Raw genomic sequence first — 18,185 nt, 5'->3', positions numbered from 1 at the left:
CAAAAAGGTCTTGTTTTATGATAAGGTTCTTTCAAAGTGTTGGTCGTGCAAGTGAAGACGGGCTAAGCAGCACGTAGACACTTCCTGGCAGGATAAGAGTGGACTTCCAGAAGGAACACCACAATCGTATACTTGTAAGTTGTTGTCGAAGAAGGATGCTTGTCGGCAGGGGTGCCGCTTGCCACCAGGCATGTCAGGAAACCGAATGGGGCTCCTGCCTAGTTGGGGGCCCCCGAGGGCTGACAAACTTTGAACTTGAGTAGTGCTATGCAAAGGGGTGCCAACAGACTCTAGAATCACCTCAGCTTGATAGTGTTCTGCGCGCACACACACACACGTACACACACACACACAACCTCCATCACAAACAAGTCCAGTTCCTGACAACAAGGTCACGTGATCAGTCCACAAAGCATCCCAGTGTTCCCACTGTGCAGCACTGGATCCTGGCCAAACAGACACTTTGGACCTAGAAGTGAGTGACTGCAATTCACAAATGGACGACAGCGGCCATTTAATGAGGCTCATTCCCAGAAGAACACACACCCTGGAGGAAGTGGCCTTCAACTTTGACTGCACATTTGATGCTAACGGACTATTTGACCAATCCCTCGAATTCCGCTATTACGGACTTTCAACTGCTGTCTCAACTGATAACTTGAACACCACTAAAATGTCAGAAACATTACATAATGCTACCCTAGAATGAAAACACCAGTGCATCACAGCATATCATAGCAATCCCCGCATTCATTCATTCATCTTCTATGCCGCTTGTTCTTGCCAGGGTCGCGGGGCGATGCTGGGCCCTATCCCAGATAAATGCACTTTATGTGCAACATTCTATTTATGGTTCTGACCGGGGTCACTCCACAGTGCAGCAGAACCAACATGGCGTCGGAGTGTAAGCATTTTTGCATGTCTTTGGTCTCACAAATGGAGGATGTCCAAGTGAGCGGAACCATGACCCATTTGTCTTATTTATAAACTGTGCTCGTACTGAACGCAAGAAGCAAGAGCGTACTTATAACCTACTGAGTTCTGGAGTTCCTTGCGTGGCTCCAGAGAAGCACGTTCACCCCTGCTGAAGGTCAGACTGGACTCTATTCGGGCTCATGAATGTCACGGGGGTGCATCCTCCAAGGGGCTGACGGGACCAGAGGTGCCGGGGGGGTCAGGTCTCTGGATGCTGACATCATGGTGTATTCCTCCCTCGTGGTCCTGTTTAAAAAAACACAGCAGGAAAACCCACCAAAGTCTGTGTGAGTGTGGAAATTACAGTTGACTTCATGAGGAACACCTTTCTTTGCTTCCTTGTTGTCTCCTCAAGGGTTAAACGTCTGCTGACTTGTATGAGCAGGGTACAATAAGTCACGTTAGCGCTTTAGCAACGTTAGCAAATCACCTACACTGACTGGACACTTATCAGGGACACGACCCAACTTGCAACTTGAGAAGAACGTATTGTATTGGATCTCATGAGAGGGTGCGCCTAATGTGAATGCAAAGCATGCACGCAGGGGCGCTACCAGGAATTCTGGGCGCCATGAAAAAAAAATCACATTGGGCCCCCCTTGTTATTTTCTAATGTACTTATTTAGTCAAAGTAAATTGTTACCTATTTTTGGGGCCCATGATTGAAACACTCCCCGCCGCCATACGGCACCCCTGCATGCACGCCAGGGTTTGTGCCCTCTTGCTCTCTAGTCGTGGTGTGTAACACCATAACCTGAGGTCAGGATGTTTGTCGGTTTTCAGCAGACAAGCTGCTTACGCCGCGGGATCAGAAGCTCAGAACTCCTATTTCCAGCCTAGAGGGAGCCAGATTAGAAGCTCCGGAGCCGCCCGCTTGACGCTCCTCTGCCGCGCGCTAACATGCTTTGTGGATCTTTAGCTTTAGCAGTTAGCTGTGAGGACACGCTCGCCTAAGCCTAATGTGAATACACACATCATGTATTTTTCTTAACTCTCCTGTTTTGCTTTGTTGATTTTATTTTTAAGTCATTACGTTTATTGGGACACTTTTGCAGAGTTGGTGGAAACATGACTTTCTCTTGGAGATAATGAAGTGTCCATCAAAACATCTTAGCTTTGTGTTATAGCTGACAAAGCTACTTAGTGTAATATCTAATATCTAAGGTGTGTCTGAAAAGTATCGGGGCTGGGTGTGCTGTATGAGCCACGGGCAAAAGAGGGATTAGCATGATATCTAACATGATGTCTTGGGAGTGTGTAACGGCAACCTTTACGTTTTTTTTTACATGCTTTTGTATTCAACTCATCTCAAAGCAAGACAGTCAAAGTCAAAGTCGTGTCGATCACGTTCTTCGATGTTAGAGGCATCGTCCACCGTGAGTTCTGACGGTCAATCAGCATGTTTACAGTTGAAATCAATTGTTTGTGACACCAGTCCCCTTACTTTTCAGACACACCTTGTATAGCTCATTAATAATCAATTCCTTTTCCTTTTACAGTATGCCGAGGGACAATAAAAAACAAGCTGTGAGCTGAAAATGGCGCCCAGGGACGCATTTTGGACACTGGAGTTTTTGCAACGGCGTTGCTCAAAATGATCACCAGGAAATGTCCTGGTAGGTCAGATCCTCCCTTGTTGACTTGAAAGCTTGAAGATGAGTTTAAAAAAGTTGTTTTTTTTTACAATTACAAATACTAGCCGCATCTCAATCAAGTAGGATATTTTGAAAGTGAATTTATTTTTGTAATTCAACTCACAAAGTCAAACTCTTCCACAGCTTCACAGCAAACAGTGAAATATTTCAAAACTGCACTTCATGTTGCTGATAAAAAAAAACATACATTCAGTCACCCACAAAATTTGACAAATTTTCAAAACATATTTATTTATTAATTTATTAGTATGTAAATACAGTATATTTACTCTATTTATTAGTGTATATATACACTCCTGGTGAACATTTTAAGACCTGGTGAAACATTGCAAGAATTTACATTTTTCACTGTTGAATCTTCAGGAGGTTCTACGTAGAGCTCCAAAATGGAAAAAAAATTAAAAAATGGGAGTGAGAAAAAAAAATTGAGTAAGCTATCAGTTTAAGACTATATCTAGAAAAAAATCTCTCTCTCTCTCTCTCTCTCTATATATATATATACTGTATAATGTATATACAGGTATATAAATAAAATTTTCAAAAAAGTACCCGGTAATGAGTAGCTGCACCAAAAATTGGTTTCTGCATTCTTGATGCCAGTGTTTCCAGGAGGCTAGCGGGAATGTTGCTCCAGGTGGTGAAGATGGCTTCAACGAGGGCATCCACTGTCTTGAAATGATGTCCACTTTTGTAAACTTCACTTGTTATGTCTCCGGGAGAAGTCCTTTATCAGGCGGGCATTGTGAACTGCAGCTTTGTCCTGTTGAAAAAGCCAGTCATTACCACACAGATGAGGACATTCAGTAATGAGGGATGCTCCCTGCAACATCTCCACATAGCTAACTGCCGTTTGACGCCCCTGCACAACCTGCAGCTCCATTGTTCCATTGAAGGAAGAAGCACTACTTGTCATGCCAGTAACATTGGAAGCCATCAGGACCGTCAAGGTTACATTATTTCCTCATCAAAAAAGAAATCTTTCTTTCACCTTTCAATGTCCCACGTTTGTTGCTCTCGTGCAAATTCCAAATGGGCAATTTTGTGGCGTTGAAGGAGACGAGACCTTTGAAGACGATTTTTGTTCTTAAAACCCTTCTCTCTCAGATGCCTTCTAATGGTTGTTTGGAATAAATTGCTTACCAGCTTACTCCAATTTTTTTTTTGGTCTCATTTCCATTTCTTCTTTTGGCATTTGAAGATCTACTTAGAACCCCCTTAAGATACAACAGTGTAAAATGGAAATTCTTGCAATTTCAACTGGTTATTTATTTTAGTGTTTAATATTTAACTACTGGTTAACTGGTTCACGCTCTAAACAAAAACGGAGCCTTTAATTTGTCTTAACTGAACTCCTGACATGAAATACATTTTGCACCAGTTACTCTATTATTGACATGCGCCTGTAAATACATTTGTATGTAGATGTGTTGGACACCTAATGAGTTAAAATGTATTTTTTAGACTATGCCATTGGCCAATGAAAATAAACTACAGGCCAAAAATGGCCCCCAGCCCACACTTTGGACACCCTGCTTTTGAAGGTCCTTAAAACCTCCCAACACTAAATGCTGGAGATGTTCCCTGGAAAAGTGTTGTCAAAGGTACGACAGCAAGTTCTACCGGGAAGTCCCAACAATAGGAAGTGATCTGTCTTCCACTGATTCACGTTTCCCTTTTGGACTCTTTCCGACTGATTCTGAGTAGCGAGTTGCCACTCATGACTACCCTGCCGAGCCAAACGGGACACACAGTGCTTTTTATAACCTGGAGTAGTAAGTAACAGTGGATTAGCGGGCACGTCGTGTCGCCAACGCATGATGCGGTGGCTGCGGTCGAGTCAGATGGCCGCCCCCACCCGAGTAGGAACACTGAACTGATGTGAGGCGAAGAAGGTACTTTTTTTGGTGAAGGGGGGCACATGCTGGTAAAACGCAGCAGGAGTATCACTTTGCTTAAAAAATGAGCAAACATGGAAGTTGTTAAAGGAAGAATCTTTTCATAAAAACCAGAGATGAAAAACTTCAGTTTATTGTTTTGATGTGAACACAAAACTTCCTGATTCATAAAACTCAAATATGTTCTAATTGGATGTTTGCTTGATGCAAGCAACAAATAAAAAAACAAATTAGCAGTTTTGATGTGATCGCCACAAGCCACGCCCCCTTCCAGACTCTAGGTTCTAGGTTTGGTGGCAAAGGTCAAGTACCCCGTGTGACCGGGGATCTCCCGGGGCGGTGTGGTGGTCTTCAGCATGAAGACGGTCTGATTGGGAGGGGTCTCCTTCTCTTGGGCGGTGTCGTGGGGACCAAAGTCAGGCATCGGCAGCGAGACAGTGCGTACGTCGTGGGTCCTCAGCAGGACCTCCATGGTGCTGATCTCCTGGAAGCCGTGCTTCACCAGCGCCTCGCACGTCCTCTGGACCTGCTCGATGCATGGCGAGAAGGAGCACACGCGGCCTCCTGCGGGGTGGGGGAGACCGACGTGGAGACATCTGATTTAGTTAAGATGCTGAAGACAACTATTGCAATCAACCAAGTAGACTTCATGAAGATATTTAGTATGGCTAGGACATTTTAAATGGAAGCACCATGACAGGCAAAAACAGCGGCGCTATTAACACGATTTGCATGGTTGGCGAGGCTAACGCAAACTTTGTCGATTGAGATATACTGTAATCCCTTGTGTATCGCGGTTAATTGGTTCCACACGTGACCGTGATCAGTAAATTCCACAAAGTAGGATTCCTTATTTATAAATCGGATATTTTCGTAGTTACAATACAGAACACCTGTTCATAGACTTCTACTGTAAATATGAGTTTTAACATTATTAGAGCCCTTCAGAAATTAAATAACACCCCTATAGTCACCTTTAAACTTGTATTACCCAATATAGTTGACATAATAAGAGTAAATAAGCTATTTAAGACATAAATAAGAATCGTGCATGTGTGTGTTGCTATATACAGGTATGTGTTCTCTAGGGGAGATTAGTGGCAGACAGACAGGAAGTAACGTCGGGGGTTGGTGTGGGTTACTGCAGCAACAGTAGCCCGTGTCTTTATTAGAGATTAGTGTGCCTGCTGTGCGATCATTCAAACCTGCAATAAAAGGTGGTTGTGCCAGCGATCGTGTCTAGCATTTTTGAGTGTCTCAGCGAACATTACTGACACCTAGTGACCGGTGGAGAATACCGCATGTCACTTACTTTGTCTTTGAACGAGTCTTCCGAATGCCTTATATTTTATTTTAGTTCATTTTTGGGCTTGTAAATGTTTAATTCTGGAAAATGTGTATAAACAGCATAATTAATTAACATAGTTTTCAAAATTTGCAAAGTAGCGAGGGACCACTGTACATAAAATTTAAAGAATGAGGGTGGAGGTGGGGGTACTTTGATACTTTTTGTACATTAAAAATGCTAAAAGCAATCCAATGTAGGTCAATATACGCTAAACTATCTGAACAAAACATACACATTTTAGCTTTGTGTTATAGCTGACAAAGCAAATTAGCGTCATATGTCATAATATATCTCAATATAAATAAAAATACAGAGCTGCGGGCTGACAATGGCCCACCGACTGCACTTGACACCCCTGAGTTAACATGTTTTTATGATGGCGTACGACGACAGCGCTGCTCAAAATGACCAACAGGAAATGTTCTGCTAGGACGGCCAGATCCTTGCATGTCTTCTAAGTATGAAGACGTTTTCTAGAAAAATAAATAAATCCATTAGTATGTAGTTGTATTAGAAGCCTGCGGGGGGCAGCGACATGTTTTTGAGCAGTGCATGCCCTTCCTTCAGCTAACAGTGGCTGGGAGTGGAAGGATAAGGAAGTCGAGGTTAGGCGACCATAAAGCACGTAGTCTCCATAGAAATCAGGAGGAGCAAATATGGCGGGGTGGGGGGTGGGGGTTGATGATTAAACAATTTCAACTAGCAACAAAGCGACACAATCACTAACAACGCAACGCAAGCTACATTGTTCAAGTGAAGGCCTGTCTTCATGTTTGATTTCTGGGCTTGCATAAAGGGGATGGTGGAGGAGGGGAGTGGCGGGGTTTAGATGTCAAGGCCCTGATGGAGAGCAGCTTCTTCTAAACAAGGAAGCCGGGCTGCCGGCCAAAACACGCCAAGAATTACAAGCAACGAATGGAACCTTTCTGTTGCTCCTCGCTTCAGACCGCTTGAGCAGAGCTGGAATCTGAGCGGCAAAATGTGCTTTAAATACAACGAGTGAAGAAAAAAGCTCTTGTTTGTTTGCTGCTGGCAATGATGCTGCCACTGAAGGACAGATCCAGTCTGAGGACCAGGAATCCTTATGGAGTCACTTTGTGTCCATGCTGTATGACCCTGTATGGGCATGCGGCACTCCTGCAATGCACGCCATGCGTCCCTGCGCATGAACATGAAGCCACACCTCCATAAAAGGAGTCGGAGAGCATCTTCACCCTCATCGTCCTCTACGGTCGGTTTTGGCTTCATCACACATTCAAGTGACCGTAGTGCGCTACAAGCTGAAGCAGGTGGGACGGTTGCTCAGTGACCTCAAACATTTGCATTAGCGACCACTCTTGACCTCATCTGACCACACACGCTCTCCTTACCGTGCTTCTTCATGGCTGCCTTGGCGTGGCCCACCGCCTCCCAGGGGCTGGGGATGTCCAGGAAGACGGCATCAGCAACACCGGTCACGCCGAAGCCGTCCTTGCACACGTCCTGGTTGCGCACGGTGACCAGGTGGTCCACGCGGTGCTCCCGGAACTCCTCTGCCACCTTCTCGGCGCGCTGCTGGTGGAACTCTACCGTGTGCAGGTAGCCTGTTGGCGCCACGGTACGCAGGATGGCGTGGGAGAGCGAGCCGCTGCCCGTGCCTACAAACACAAGCACACACTTTAAGGTGGTTCAAAACCACTGAAGGTTGCACCAAGTGGGACAAAATTTTGTTTACTTTTGTTCCCTACAGCAGCCTGACTAGGCAGCAGAAGAGTCGGGTCTACAATGTCAATCAATTATTGTCAATTAAATGTTGGACTTCATAAATGTCAATTGAACAATCAATATATCTATAAATTGATTAACCATGCCTAAAGCTAAGACATGACAAATGCAATCAGATTGGCAAAGATGGGCGCCAACATGGAGGGTGTGTGTGTGATAGAAAAACACTCATCATCAGAGAAGCTCGCCACATACACAGCAAAAAGCCCCTCCCCCTTCCTCTGCCGCCATGACACAATGACTGTGGCTTGCTGACACGCACAAGCGGCAGCACAAACACATGCAGAGAGACGGAATGCGTGATAGCGAGTTCATTTGCCGATAAAGGCGGACGCTATCTTAGCGGGTGAAGGACCTCAACGGGTTAATCAAGTCATGAACTGCTGAGGGGAAGCGTCATGGTCGCCATGGGGACCCACGGCAGTAACGGGAGCCTCATTACCGTGACTCCTGACCTCTATGATTTATCCTTCCTGTCCCTGAGCTTCAAAGAAAGAATCAATCAGCTGGGGGGTGGGGGGTTGTTGCCATGGCAGCCTCCAAGGGGTCGGGGGTAAACACAGCAGTCACCTTGGGTGTGACCAGGAAGTACAGTAATATTCACGTGTGTGTTGGTTTCCTACGGAATGAATTCATCAGCCACAGACACACACGCGCACACTATTTAAGCTAAGTGCACTCAACAGAGTGACCTGCACTGTTGCAGCAAACATGATGAAGCACTACTGCACCAAACACACACACACACACACACACACACACACACACAAGCATCCTCCACCCCCAACCGCACTCACTGCCGCCGCTGGCACACACACAATTGATGGTGGATGCATTCATGGAATGTGAGGATAGAGCAGGAAGTGCAGCTGTATCGCAGAAAATAAAACGTACACTTCTTAATTGATTGTTAATTATATTTACATTGATGCTGGTTTCCATCAGTATTCCCATACCCAAGTAAATTGTGTTATCAATTAAACTGCTCCGTACCACTTTTAGGCACTCTCCTGCATACTGGGAGGGTAGCGAAAGGGGCGGAGCTAGACAGTGCAGTATGTTGATTGGTGGACAGAGTAGCATCACTTCCAGTATGCAAAGAAGACCAAAAACAAGAAAAAAGATGTCCTCCATTATTGTTTACTTTGTTGAATTCAACAGGCGACAACAGGTCGATTTTGGATTTACTTTACATTTCCTTGAGACTCTGATTCAAGATTGACATTTCTGAGACGCAGTCAACTAGTGGGGGGCAGCATACAACCAGGGAGAAAATGCTAACTTCCTTAACCTTAGCTAGAAGCTTCTGGCAGGGTGTTGCTCACCTGACTCACACACGACCGAGCCGGGCTTGAGCTCCAGCATCATGGTGATGGCGGCGATATCAGTAGTGTAGAGGATCTGCGTGCGGTGTGGCAGCGTGACGGTCCACAGCTCGGGCGTCGGGTGGAGCACGTGGACCCAACCGCCTTTGGTGCACGTGACCTTCAACCCGTAGCGCTGGCCTATCAGGTCCGTGGAGTGGCGAATGGCGCCGTAGCGTGTCTGCGTCTGGGCACCATGCTGCACCTTGATGGGCGTCATGGAGTCGTGGCCCAGGTACACGATGGCCACGTCGCCGTCCTGGATGATGTCAGAGTACTCCACGAAACTCATGATGGACCACTCTGCAACATGACAAAATTCTTATTATACCTAAGGTGCAGCAAAACATGATAAAGTTGTATTACATTAACAAACACGTCACGTGTGTGATAATGTTAATTAGGTCAAATATTATCTTAAAAAACCCTTAGACAAATCGGACAGGCCAACACTGATAAGATAAGCCTTATTATTCAAATCAAATATGGTGCAACACCAACAATACCTCCCTTAGCTAATATTCCATAAAAACAGAACATTTCATGTATAAAAGGAATCATAGGATGAATGAAACCACACCTAACGTTGGCTAGCATTACAATAACACAAGCTAACGTTTGCTAACACAGATTAGGATGCATCTATCAAAAATGACATCAGTGACAACATTCCAGATACACAGAAAATGTACAGTGACGGAACAGGAAGCGTGACAAGACAACTTTAATTGGAACTTCTCTGCTTGAAGCATGCTAACCACGTTAGCTTGGCAAATAAAGGACTGCACATACTAAAATTAAACAACCATTTGGCCCTCGACTTACCGTGTACACAACAGTGCTCGTTTAATGTCTCCGCAAACAACAATTAGCAACAAAAACACTACTTTAGCGCCACTTCTGTGCATGCAGAAGCACACCCATTGAGTCGCCACATGTGCTTGTTTTCACAGGAAGTCGGGCAAAGGAGACCGGAAAAGGAATGTTTTCGCGGATTCATAAAGTTCCTGGACTGGATGGTGAGTTAAAGCGTTAGTGCTCATGATTTGTAGATTTACTTTTTGCCTCCTCAACCCAAACTACGAAAGAGTTTGTCTAACGGGTTAAGAAGTTGGTGTATAAACTATATTTGAATTTCAGATAACTGATGAGAACTGTTAAGAACAAGAATACATGCAAAAAAAGTCAAACTATAATATTTTAAAATGTCTGCAATAGTGGTTGTAACCTAATAGTTTTGGTCATTTATTAATTATACAGGCAATACATTGACTGGTATATTTTGCCTGCGGAAGGTAGTTTTTAACTCTAGTAAGCATATGCATGGGTAATTCGTGACATACCTTTTTGTTTTCCAGCATGGACACTGTTTTGACTTAAAACTTATCGCCTCAATGCAACATTGAAAAGAAAATACACTTGTCTTGAATCATAGTTATTTGGCAGCCATATGAGTGCAGAAGGGTGAGGAGGAGGCAGGCTGAGTATTCCGACGGTCCAATCAGAGGCCTCCGTGGCGTGAATGGAGTGAAAAGAGCGTCCAATGGGAGGAGAGCATGGAGCCTATAAATGATGATGTCAGCTGCTGCTTGTGAGCGCATACTAGCAGATATTGTTGGGACCCTTCCACTGCGGTCTCTGTTATTGCTTTCTTTGCTGGCTCATCGGCTGGAAAAATAGGGATCTTTGTGTCTGTCCCCGCTAGTAGTTGTAGCAGTCAACCACACATCCGCAAACAAAAGGTAAGGATGTTGATTTTACTGCACACACAAGAGAAATGTTGATATGATGGCATGGATTTAATCATGGGATGGTATGTGATCGAGGGTGGCCTTGTGCACAATGGACACAGTGGCTTGCATTAATTAACATGAATAATGTGCTTCCAAAGTCACTTTCTACAATCTGATACATCTGTCTGCACCTGTGATGGATGCCTACACTATTGAATATTAAAATGCTGCCTGCTGGTGCTCCTTACCCCTCCTCCGCGACCCCGGGCCTGCAGGGAGCAGCCATGCCGTTCGGGAACACACACAACCAGCTGAAGATGAACTACGCCTCGGACCAGGAGTACCCGGACCTGAGCAAGCACAACAACCACATGGCCAAGGTGCTGACGGCTGACATGTACGAGCGGCTGAGGAGCAAGCAGACGCCCAGCGGCTTCACGCTCGATGACGTCATTCAGACCGGGGTCGACAACCCTGGTAAGAGAGAACAAAAGGCCTGTCAGTCACTGAATTAAATGAGTGCGCCTCTATTGGGCGCATTACTGTGCTTTTACGGCAAGATTAGGAGTTGCATAACACGCAGGAAGAAGCTGACAATCCTCAAATGATTTATGCTGCTACTTGTCAACAGAGTGCATGGTGGTTTATGTGAAGTAAGCTGAAGTAGGCTCCAGATTCCTGCAACAGGATATAAAATGGATGGATGGGAACAGGAACATGGGTCTGTGTGTGTGCGTGCGCGCAGGTCACCCGTTCATCATGACTGTGGGCTGCGTGGCCGGAGACGAGGAGACCTACGAGGTTTTCAAGGAGCTGCTGGACCCAGTCATTGAGGACCGCCATGGTGGATACAAGCCTACAGACAAGCACAAGACCGACCTCAATTCTGGCAACTTGAAGGTACCGTACGCACGCGTGTATTTGATCATTTGGGGGCCCAAGACAAACCCGGTCATCGGGGCCCTCCACTTCCTTGTACTGCACAGACAAGTTTTATTCCACGTAACACGAACATTTAATGTGGTTTACCACTTTAATACTCGCATCTTTGTGATGAAAAGCGTCACTCTGGGCTTCATCTCTACAACTACTACGTTCTCCTCGGCTGGCACGGAGAGCAGTGCCGCTGCTGTCGTGTGTCAACGTTTGTTGTGACTGTAAAAAAAAGGTTGACACCTTTTTTGGTAGTTTTGTTCATCGATTTTTGTTGTCCTCTGGCCTTCTCTTCTGAGGTGACTGCGCTTCATTTCTTTCCAAACTGCGCCAACGAGTGTTTCTGCCGTCTTCTTGAACCAATCTGCGTATGCGCAGTAACATGGAATGGTCCGTTGCATGAAGTGTGGGGGGGGGGTCGAAACTATCATGATGGGTTACGCATTTTGATGTAGTTTGAAGTACGTGAATTAAGACAAACGGCAATATGTACTTTAAATCGAGGAGGGGAAAAAAATCCAGTTTTTAGATGTTTGGGGGTTCCTGGGGCAATTGCCTGTGTTTGCCTAATGGTAAGTCCGCCCCTGACCGTCTGTCCGGCATCTCAGCTCTCTTGTCTTGACTGACACCTGGCATCCTTAGGGGGGCGACGACTTGGACCCCAACTACGTCCTGAGCTCCCGAGTCCGAACGGGCCGCAGCGTCCGCGGCTTCTGCCTGCCTCCTCACTGCAGCCGAGGAGAGCGTCGCGCCGTGGAGACCCTCTCCATCGAAGGTAAACTTCTCCAAAGCTGCATCACAGCAGCATCTCTGGAGAGTGTGATGGTGGTGGGCGCCCTCTGGTGGCAGCAAGTGGTATGACGTGATCTCCCCTGTTGCAGCTCTGGCCTCCCTGACTGGGGACCTGAAGGGCAAATACTACGCCCTGAAGAACATGACGGAGGCGGAGCAGCAGCAGCTGATCGATGACCACTTCCTGTTTGACAAGCCCGTGTCCCCCCTGCTGCTGGCCTCCGGGATGGCCCGAGACTGGCCTGACGCCAGAGGCATCTGGTAGGACTGCACCTTGAGACTTTTAGGAAAGACGGTGGGCTTCATAGTCATCTTTTTAAAGGCACAACGACAACAAGACATTCCTGGTGTGGGTGAATGAGGAGGACCACCTGAGAGTCATCTCCATGCAGAAAGGAGGCAACATGAAGGAGGTTTTCCAGCGTTTCTGCACTGGGCTCACTAAGGTTAGCAGGACATCTCAACCTTCTCCCTCCCTTTACCTGAGGAACTTCTCATTTTATGAAACTATCTATGCTTATTGTATTTCATGTTGACAATGCGTAGAAAGGCTTCACTGAAGACTCTAAATTGCTTTCAGTGTTCATGAAATGGTGATGTACGTGAGGTTGGAAGCCCCAAAGTCGCCTGTGATGTTTACAAAAACACACATGTGAGTTTGGATAACGGGTCTGTTAACGATAACATGTTGGGTTACGACTTCAAGTCACTGAGGTTCATGAAAACTTGTAAGTTCAGTGACCGAAATTCCTTTTTGAACTGCAGATTCTAAAATGTTTTAGAAAAACGCATACAGTAAGGATGATGACTCAGTCGTTGTTTACAAAAACGTGCTTTCGGGCTGTTTTTTTAAAGTGTTAGTTTTACAAAAAACATGAGGTTTGTCTTAAGTTTTTATTTTCCGAAAACACCTTTGACTTGTCTCCAACCAAAAGACATAGTTAATCGTCTTTAAACGTGCATTACGTTTACGCTCAAAGTCATGTGAGGTTTCACCGAAGACGCGAACAGTGGCATTCTTGGTGACCGTTTATCATCCCCTTCCGGGTGGTGTCATTGTAATTTGTTTTGTGTTTTGCACTTCTCGGCTACCGACACCCCGGAGCCGATTGGTCCAAACGTGATCATTTCCTATACCTCTGGGATTTAGTACGTTCCCTTTTCGGCTGGTGTAATTGTAATTTGGTTTACTTTTTTGTTGACCTGTTTTGCACTTCCCTGCCTTCATATTTCAGATAACAGATAAACTAACTCTGTGATAAAATGTCTAACAAATTACCCGTTCACTTGTAGCGGCTATTTATGGAAGGGGAGTCAATTGTTTGATTAGCTCTGCTTTGCATCCCGAACTCCACTATAGAAATGCGTGTTTTCTACACTTGTTTCGTAAACTATTTCATGATGAATTGGAAAGTGCCCAAAGCTGAAACATTTTCTATGTTGCCTCGACTTCGGCTGCATTGTCTTTTGCATAATCATCATTTCTTGTATATTTGTAATGTTTGCTAGCAAATGCTAACCGGATGTAATACATGAATGCTATGTAGCTATTGTAAGTGACATAATACTCGGGTTATATACAACCATTGAGGAATTATGTGCAATTATATTTATTTCCTTATTGAATGATAAACTATTTTGATGACCTGTACATTTTACCGGTTATTTTGTTTTATAGAAAGGGGTAAATCATTTTGACTTGTAACCTGCATGCTGAAAGTGTGAGCACCCCTGCACCACCCATATTGTTAGTTTCTGAAAACTTGTGTCAAGTTAAACTGGAAGTGTTCAGTTGACCAAAAACGTGCGTGAGGGTTGTTGAAGTGTTTCCGGTGTGAACAAAAAGACGTACATAAGTTAATCGCCTTTTTTGAAAATGTGCGTTGTGTTCAATGTTTACAAAAACGCATGTGAGGATTAGTGTTTTTTTATGGAAACACTTGTGAAGACTTGTCTTCAATGTTTTAAAAAAACAAAAAACCCATCAGCAGTGCAGTACAGCAACAGGGATCATTTAAGTGCTGGGTTATTTAAGTAAAGAGTTTCTTCTCAAGAGTGATACATTTGTATCTCAAAATGTACTACACTGCTGACGGGGCTGTCATACGACTTCATCTCAAAAAATCCCAACTATCCTTTTTTTTTTTAAGACTTTTCAAAAGTAATTGAGGTTTATGAAAACGCATCTTGTAAATTCAGTGACAATTTTCTTTTGAACTGAAGATTGTAAAATGTAAAAACACAAATTGCACTGGGGACGTGTATATAACCTTGACGTTTTGGATGTTTCTGAAAAAGATATGTAAGGTTTGACTGTAAACGGTTACGTTACAGTGTAAGTTACAAGACGTGACTCGTATATCGACTCTAAATCGTGTTCAACGTCTCATAAATTTGCTAGTCGTGGATGTTTTATGAGACCGTGTTGGATTAAGAATTATTTTTTTTTTTAAGTCATTGAGGTTTCCAATAGCAGTTTATGTAGGATCGGTGACTGACGTTCTCTTGCATTGAAGATCCTGAAATATCCTGTATGAAACCCGTACATTAGGTTAATGGACGACTCAGTCGTTTTAATGTTTACGAAAACGTGCGTTGTGAAAATCGAATGATGTTTGAAGTGTTTTTTGTTTTTATAAAACACTTTGGTAACTGTGTTTAACACTGGAGACGTCAAACTAACCTATCATCTTTTTAAACTTCATGTTTTGATCAGAGGGGCAAAAGTCATTGGAGACTCGTAGATGAGCTTTCTTGAAGCCTAAATTGTCTTCAAAGTTAAACACGTCTTAGGGTGGTAGGTGTGTTGAGACAGCTAAGAAAGGCTCCTGCACGGTTCCTCCATATTGATCTTCTCTTTCAGATCGAGTCCTTGTTCAAGGACAGAGGTCACGTGTTCATGTGGAACGAGCACCTGGGCTACGTACTCACCTGCCCGTCCAACCTGGGCACGGGCCTGCGCGCGGGCGTGCACGTGAAGCTGCCAAACATGAGCAAGCACGCAAAGTTCGAGGAGGTCCTCAAGCGTCTGAGGCTCCAGAAGCGTGGAACCGGTGAGTGCAACGCTGCTTGTCCTGCTGTCCAGACCGTCCTTGTTTGGATGAGCCGTTGACCTTGTTTGTCCACCAGGGGGCGTGGACACAGCGGCTGTGGGCGGAGTCTTTGACATCTCCAACGCTGACAGACTGGGTTTCTCTGAGGTGGAGCTGGTGCAGATGGTGGTGGATGGCATCAAGCTGCTGGTGGACATGGAGAAGAGGCTGGAGAAGGGCCAGTCCATCGATGACCTCATGCCTGCCCAGAAGTAGACCCTGAACACCCCCAACCCGATGCTCTTGTCCAATTCAATGAACGTCCAACTATCCTGGAATGCACTCTGCTTGTTGGTTTGTCCCTGAATTGTCTATTTAAACATCTTCTGTAAGATGAAGACTGAGGTGAAATAAAATGATCTGGAAGAGAACCTTCTCTCCTCTCAATGCAAAGTCAACTACATGGACAAAAGTCATGGGACACTCTTAAAGAATCAGAGGTGGGACTAAAGTCCTTAATTGTCCCCACATATGAATAATTCATCATAGTGGACACATTTTGGACTTTGAGGGGGGGAAGAAATCTCACAAATGTTCCCACAGTCGGTGGGTGCTTTTCTAGCTGTAAAAATCTTTTCCTGTAGGTCAGGGGTGTCCAAAAGGTGGCCCGGGGGCTATTTTTGGGATGCAGCATCATGTAAAAATAGAATTGTGACAAATTAGTGTCTATAGCACAAACGTGTTCAGGTAGTTTAAAATATATTGCCTTATAATGGATCCCTTTTAGCATCTTTAATGAACAAAATGCATTTAAGTGAAGACCCCCCCCCATCCTTTAATGTCTAATGTATGCAACCCTCACTGGACGAGTTTGGACACCCCTGCAAACTACAAGCACATTAGTAATCATGTTTTTTGTTGGCTCTGATTCAGTGTATTTTATATGGAAGAATAAAAGAGCGCGAGTGGAGATGTATTCAAGTTGACAGACACTTTAATTGAGGCATGTGACCCTTAAACCACGTGGGCGTTTACACGGACTCGCCGCCATCTCTACTTTTTTTCCAATTTAAACTGAAATACAAAAAGAAAAAAACGAGTCTTGAACGTGATACTATTTACAGGGAAAACAAAAATAAACGCTACGTGTTTTTATTTTTTTCTGAAGAAAAAAAGAAAATAAATAAGACAAGAAATACTTTGTTGTTGTCCACGTTCACAGCATGACAAATCAACTCGCTATGTCGCCCCCTTGTGGCCAGAATAGACAGATTAGTAGGTAATTCAGTGATTATTGCCAAAAGTCTTAGCCTATACATTATAATCAATACATACTCTGTAATTTGTTTTTGTTTTTTTGTTTTTTATAAAAGGAGACATTTGGAAACTGCTACTTGGATGATTGTACAGCTTAAATACTTCTAGATATACGGATACTTTTAACCCCTCTTCAGTTTTCCTCATAGCTTTAACTCATTGGCAACTTTGGAAGCAATGTTTTTGAAAGCGATGGATGACCCGGCTATCCTCTTGAAGCGCACGCCGTTGAGCGAGAGGCGGGGCAGCTTGCACACCTCCATCTCCCACTGCACCAGGTTCTCGGCTCGCCCGTCGCCGTGCACGCAGAGGAGCAGGAAGCTCTCCTGCTGCTCGTAGTCGCAGTTGTTGGCGTCGAGCACCTTGCGGATCTCCCTCATGATGTCGCAGGGCTCCATGGAGCTGGTGGTCCTCATGCTCCAAGTGAATCGGAGGGAGCGGGGCTTACCGTCTTTGTTTTCCCCTTTTTGATCCCCAGGTACATGGCGACTGCAAGGAGACACACACACACACACACACACACACACACACACACACACACACACACACACAGTTAACTTGGTAGCATATTTGGGGGAAAAAAGACAAGAAAAAAGCCTTGTTTTGTTGCTGCTTTCACATTCAATGGACATTTCAATCAAAATTCCTGGCAAAACAACAACAAAAAAAGACCAGACTGAAAAATATTGTTTGTCATCCAAACCCAGATTGTGCTACTCAAGCCTTCATGATGCATTTGGGTCACAGAGCTGAGCTTCTTCATGAAACAATGATCTCTGATTTACAAGCGCCTGATTAGAAGACAGTAGAACCCTCTGAGGATCAACACGAACCACGGTGGAATGCCAGTCAAACTACCGCTTGTTTGCATTTGGTCACAAGTCAACAAATCATCATCTTTCCCTGTCGTACAAGTGTAAAAAGAAGTTGACCACTGTCAACAAAACACTATATTTGAGACAATGTAACGTGAGGATGATGCACACCAGCGACGTGCATTCTTATTTGCTGTGGGTTGGAAGGGAGGAGTCAACAAAACGTCGGCGCTCAAACTCATCTCTGTGACCACGGTGGAGTCAAACCGAGGCTGGACGGGTCCATTCTGCAGCAGGCTTGGGAGGGTTCTGGGAGGGTTTGGTTGCGGGGGGAAGGGGGATGTGGGTTGGGCTAAGGGTTTCAAGGCCAACATGCAAAAAATATAACAAAATAAAATAAAATAACAGCAAAACACAATTCCGGCGTCGGCGGCCCCATGCAGTCCAAGAGAGACAAGCCAACAAGACACACTGGAGGGACGACACTCCTGAGGACGTATTCAGTAACGTCCTGTTGATACAAAGCGGAGGGGGTGGGGATAGAAAGGGGGCGGTGCCTGTG

General features: G+C 44.9%; 3 protein-coding genes across 25 annotated transcripts in view; 1 reads left to right on the top strand and 2 right to left on the bottom strand.

The window, feature by feature from the left end:
• Positions 1-4,642: 4,642 nt before the first annotated feature.
• On the bottom strand, positions 4,643-9,968 carry trmt61a (tRNA methyltransferase 61A). The gene is made up of 4 exons (XM_054796796.1): positions 9,827-9,968; positions 8,963-9,304; positions 7,244-7,510; positions 4,643-5,089 (listed from the first exon to the last, which is right to left on the bottom strand). Exons 2-4 carry the CDS (start codon positions 9,291-9,293, stop codon positions 4,803-4,805), a joined length of 885 nt encoding a protein of 294 aa, XP_054652771.1. The 5' UTR covers positions 9,294-9,304; positions 9,827-9,968; the 3' UTR covers positions 4,643-4,802.
• A 610-nt stretch (positions 9,969-10,578) lies between these two features.
• ckba (creatine kinase, brain a) lies at positions 10,579-16,498 on the top strand. The gene is made up of 8 exons (XM_054795541.1): positions 10,579-10,743; positions 11,010-11,211; positions 11,480-11,634; positions 12,310-12,442; positions 12,549-12,720; positions 12,782-12,905; positions 15,323-15,512; positions 15,589-16,498. Exons 2-8 carry the CDS (start codon positions 11,019-11,021, stop codon positions 15,765-15,767), a joined length of 1,146 nt encoding a protein of 381 aa, XP_054651516.1. The 5' UTR covers positions 10,579-10,743; positions 11,010-11,018; the 3' UTR covers positions 15,768-16,498.
• Positions 15,210-18,185, bottom strand: part of mark3a (MAP/microtubule affinity-regulating kinase 3a) — a 41,417-nt gene continuing 38,441 nt past the window's right edge. For 11 of the 23 annotated variants that reach the window (XM_054795524.1, XM_054795526.1, XM_054795533.1 and 8 more), the window contains one exon: positions 15,210-17,297. In XM_054795524.1, the coding sequence (XP_054651499.1) occupies positions 16,952-17,297 (346 nt within the window). In that variant the 3' untranslated portion in view covers positions 15,210-16,951. The remainder of the gene's footprint in view (positions 17,298-18,185) is intronic. The other 12 variants (XM_054795530.1, XM_054795535.1, XM_054795527.1 and 9 more) reach the window with 2 other exon arrangements.

The sequence above is a fragment of the Dunckerocampus dactyliophorus genome, chromosome 13, assembly GCF_027744805.1.
Source record: "Dunckerocampus dactyliophorus isolate RoL2022-P2 chromosome 13, RoL_Ddac_1.1, whole genome shotgun sequence".
NCBI classification, from domain to species: domain Eukaryota; kingdom Metazoa; phylum Chordata; class Actinopteri; order Syngnathiformes; family Syngnathidae; genus Dunckerocampus; species Dunckerocampus dactyliophorus.
Note: the sequence above shows the minus strand (reverse complement) of the source record. Positions and strands in the feature narration are given on the sequence as shown.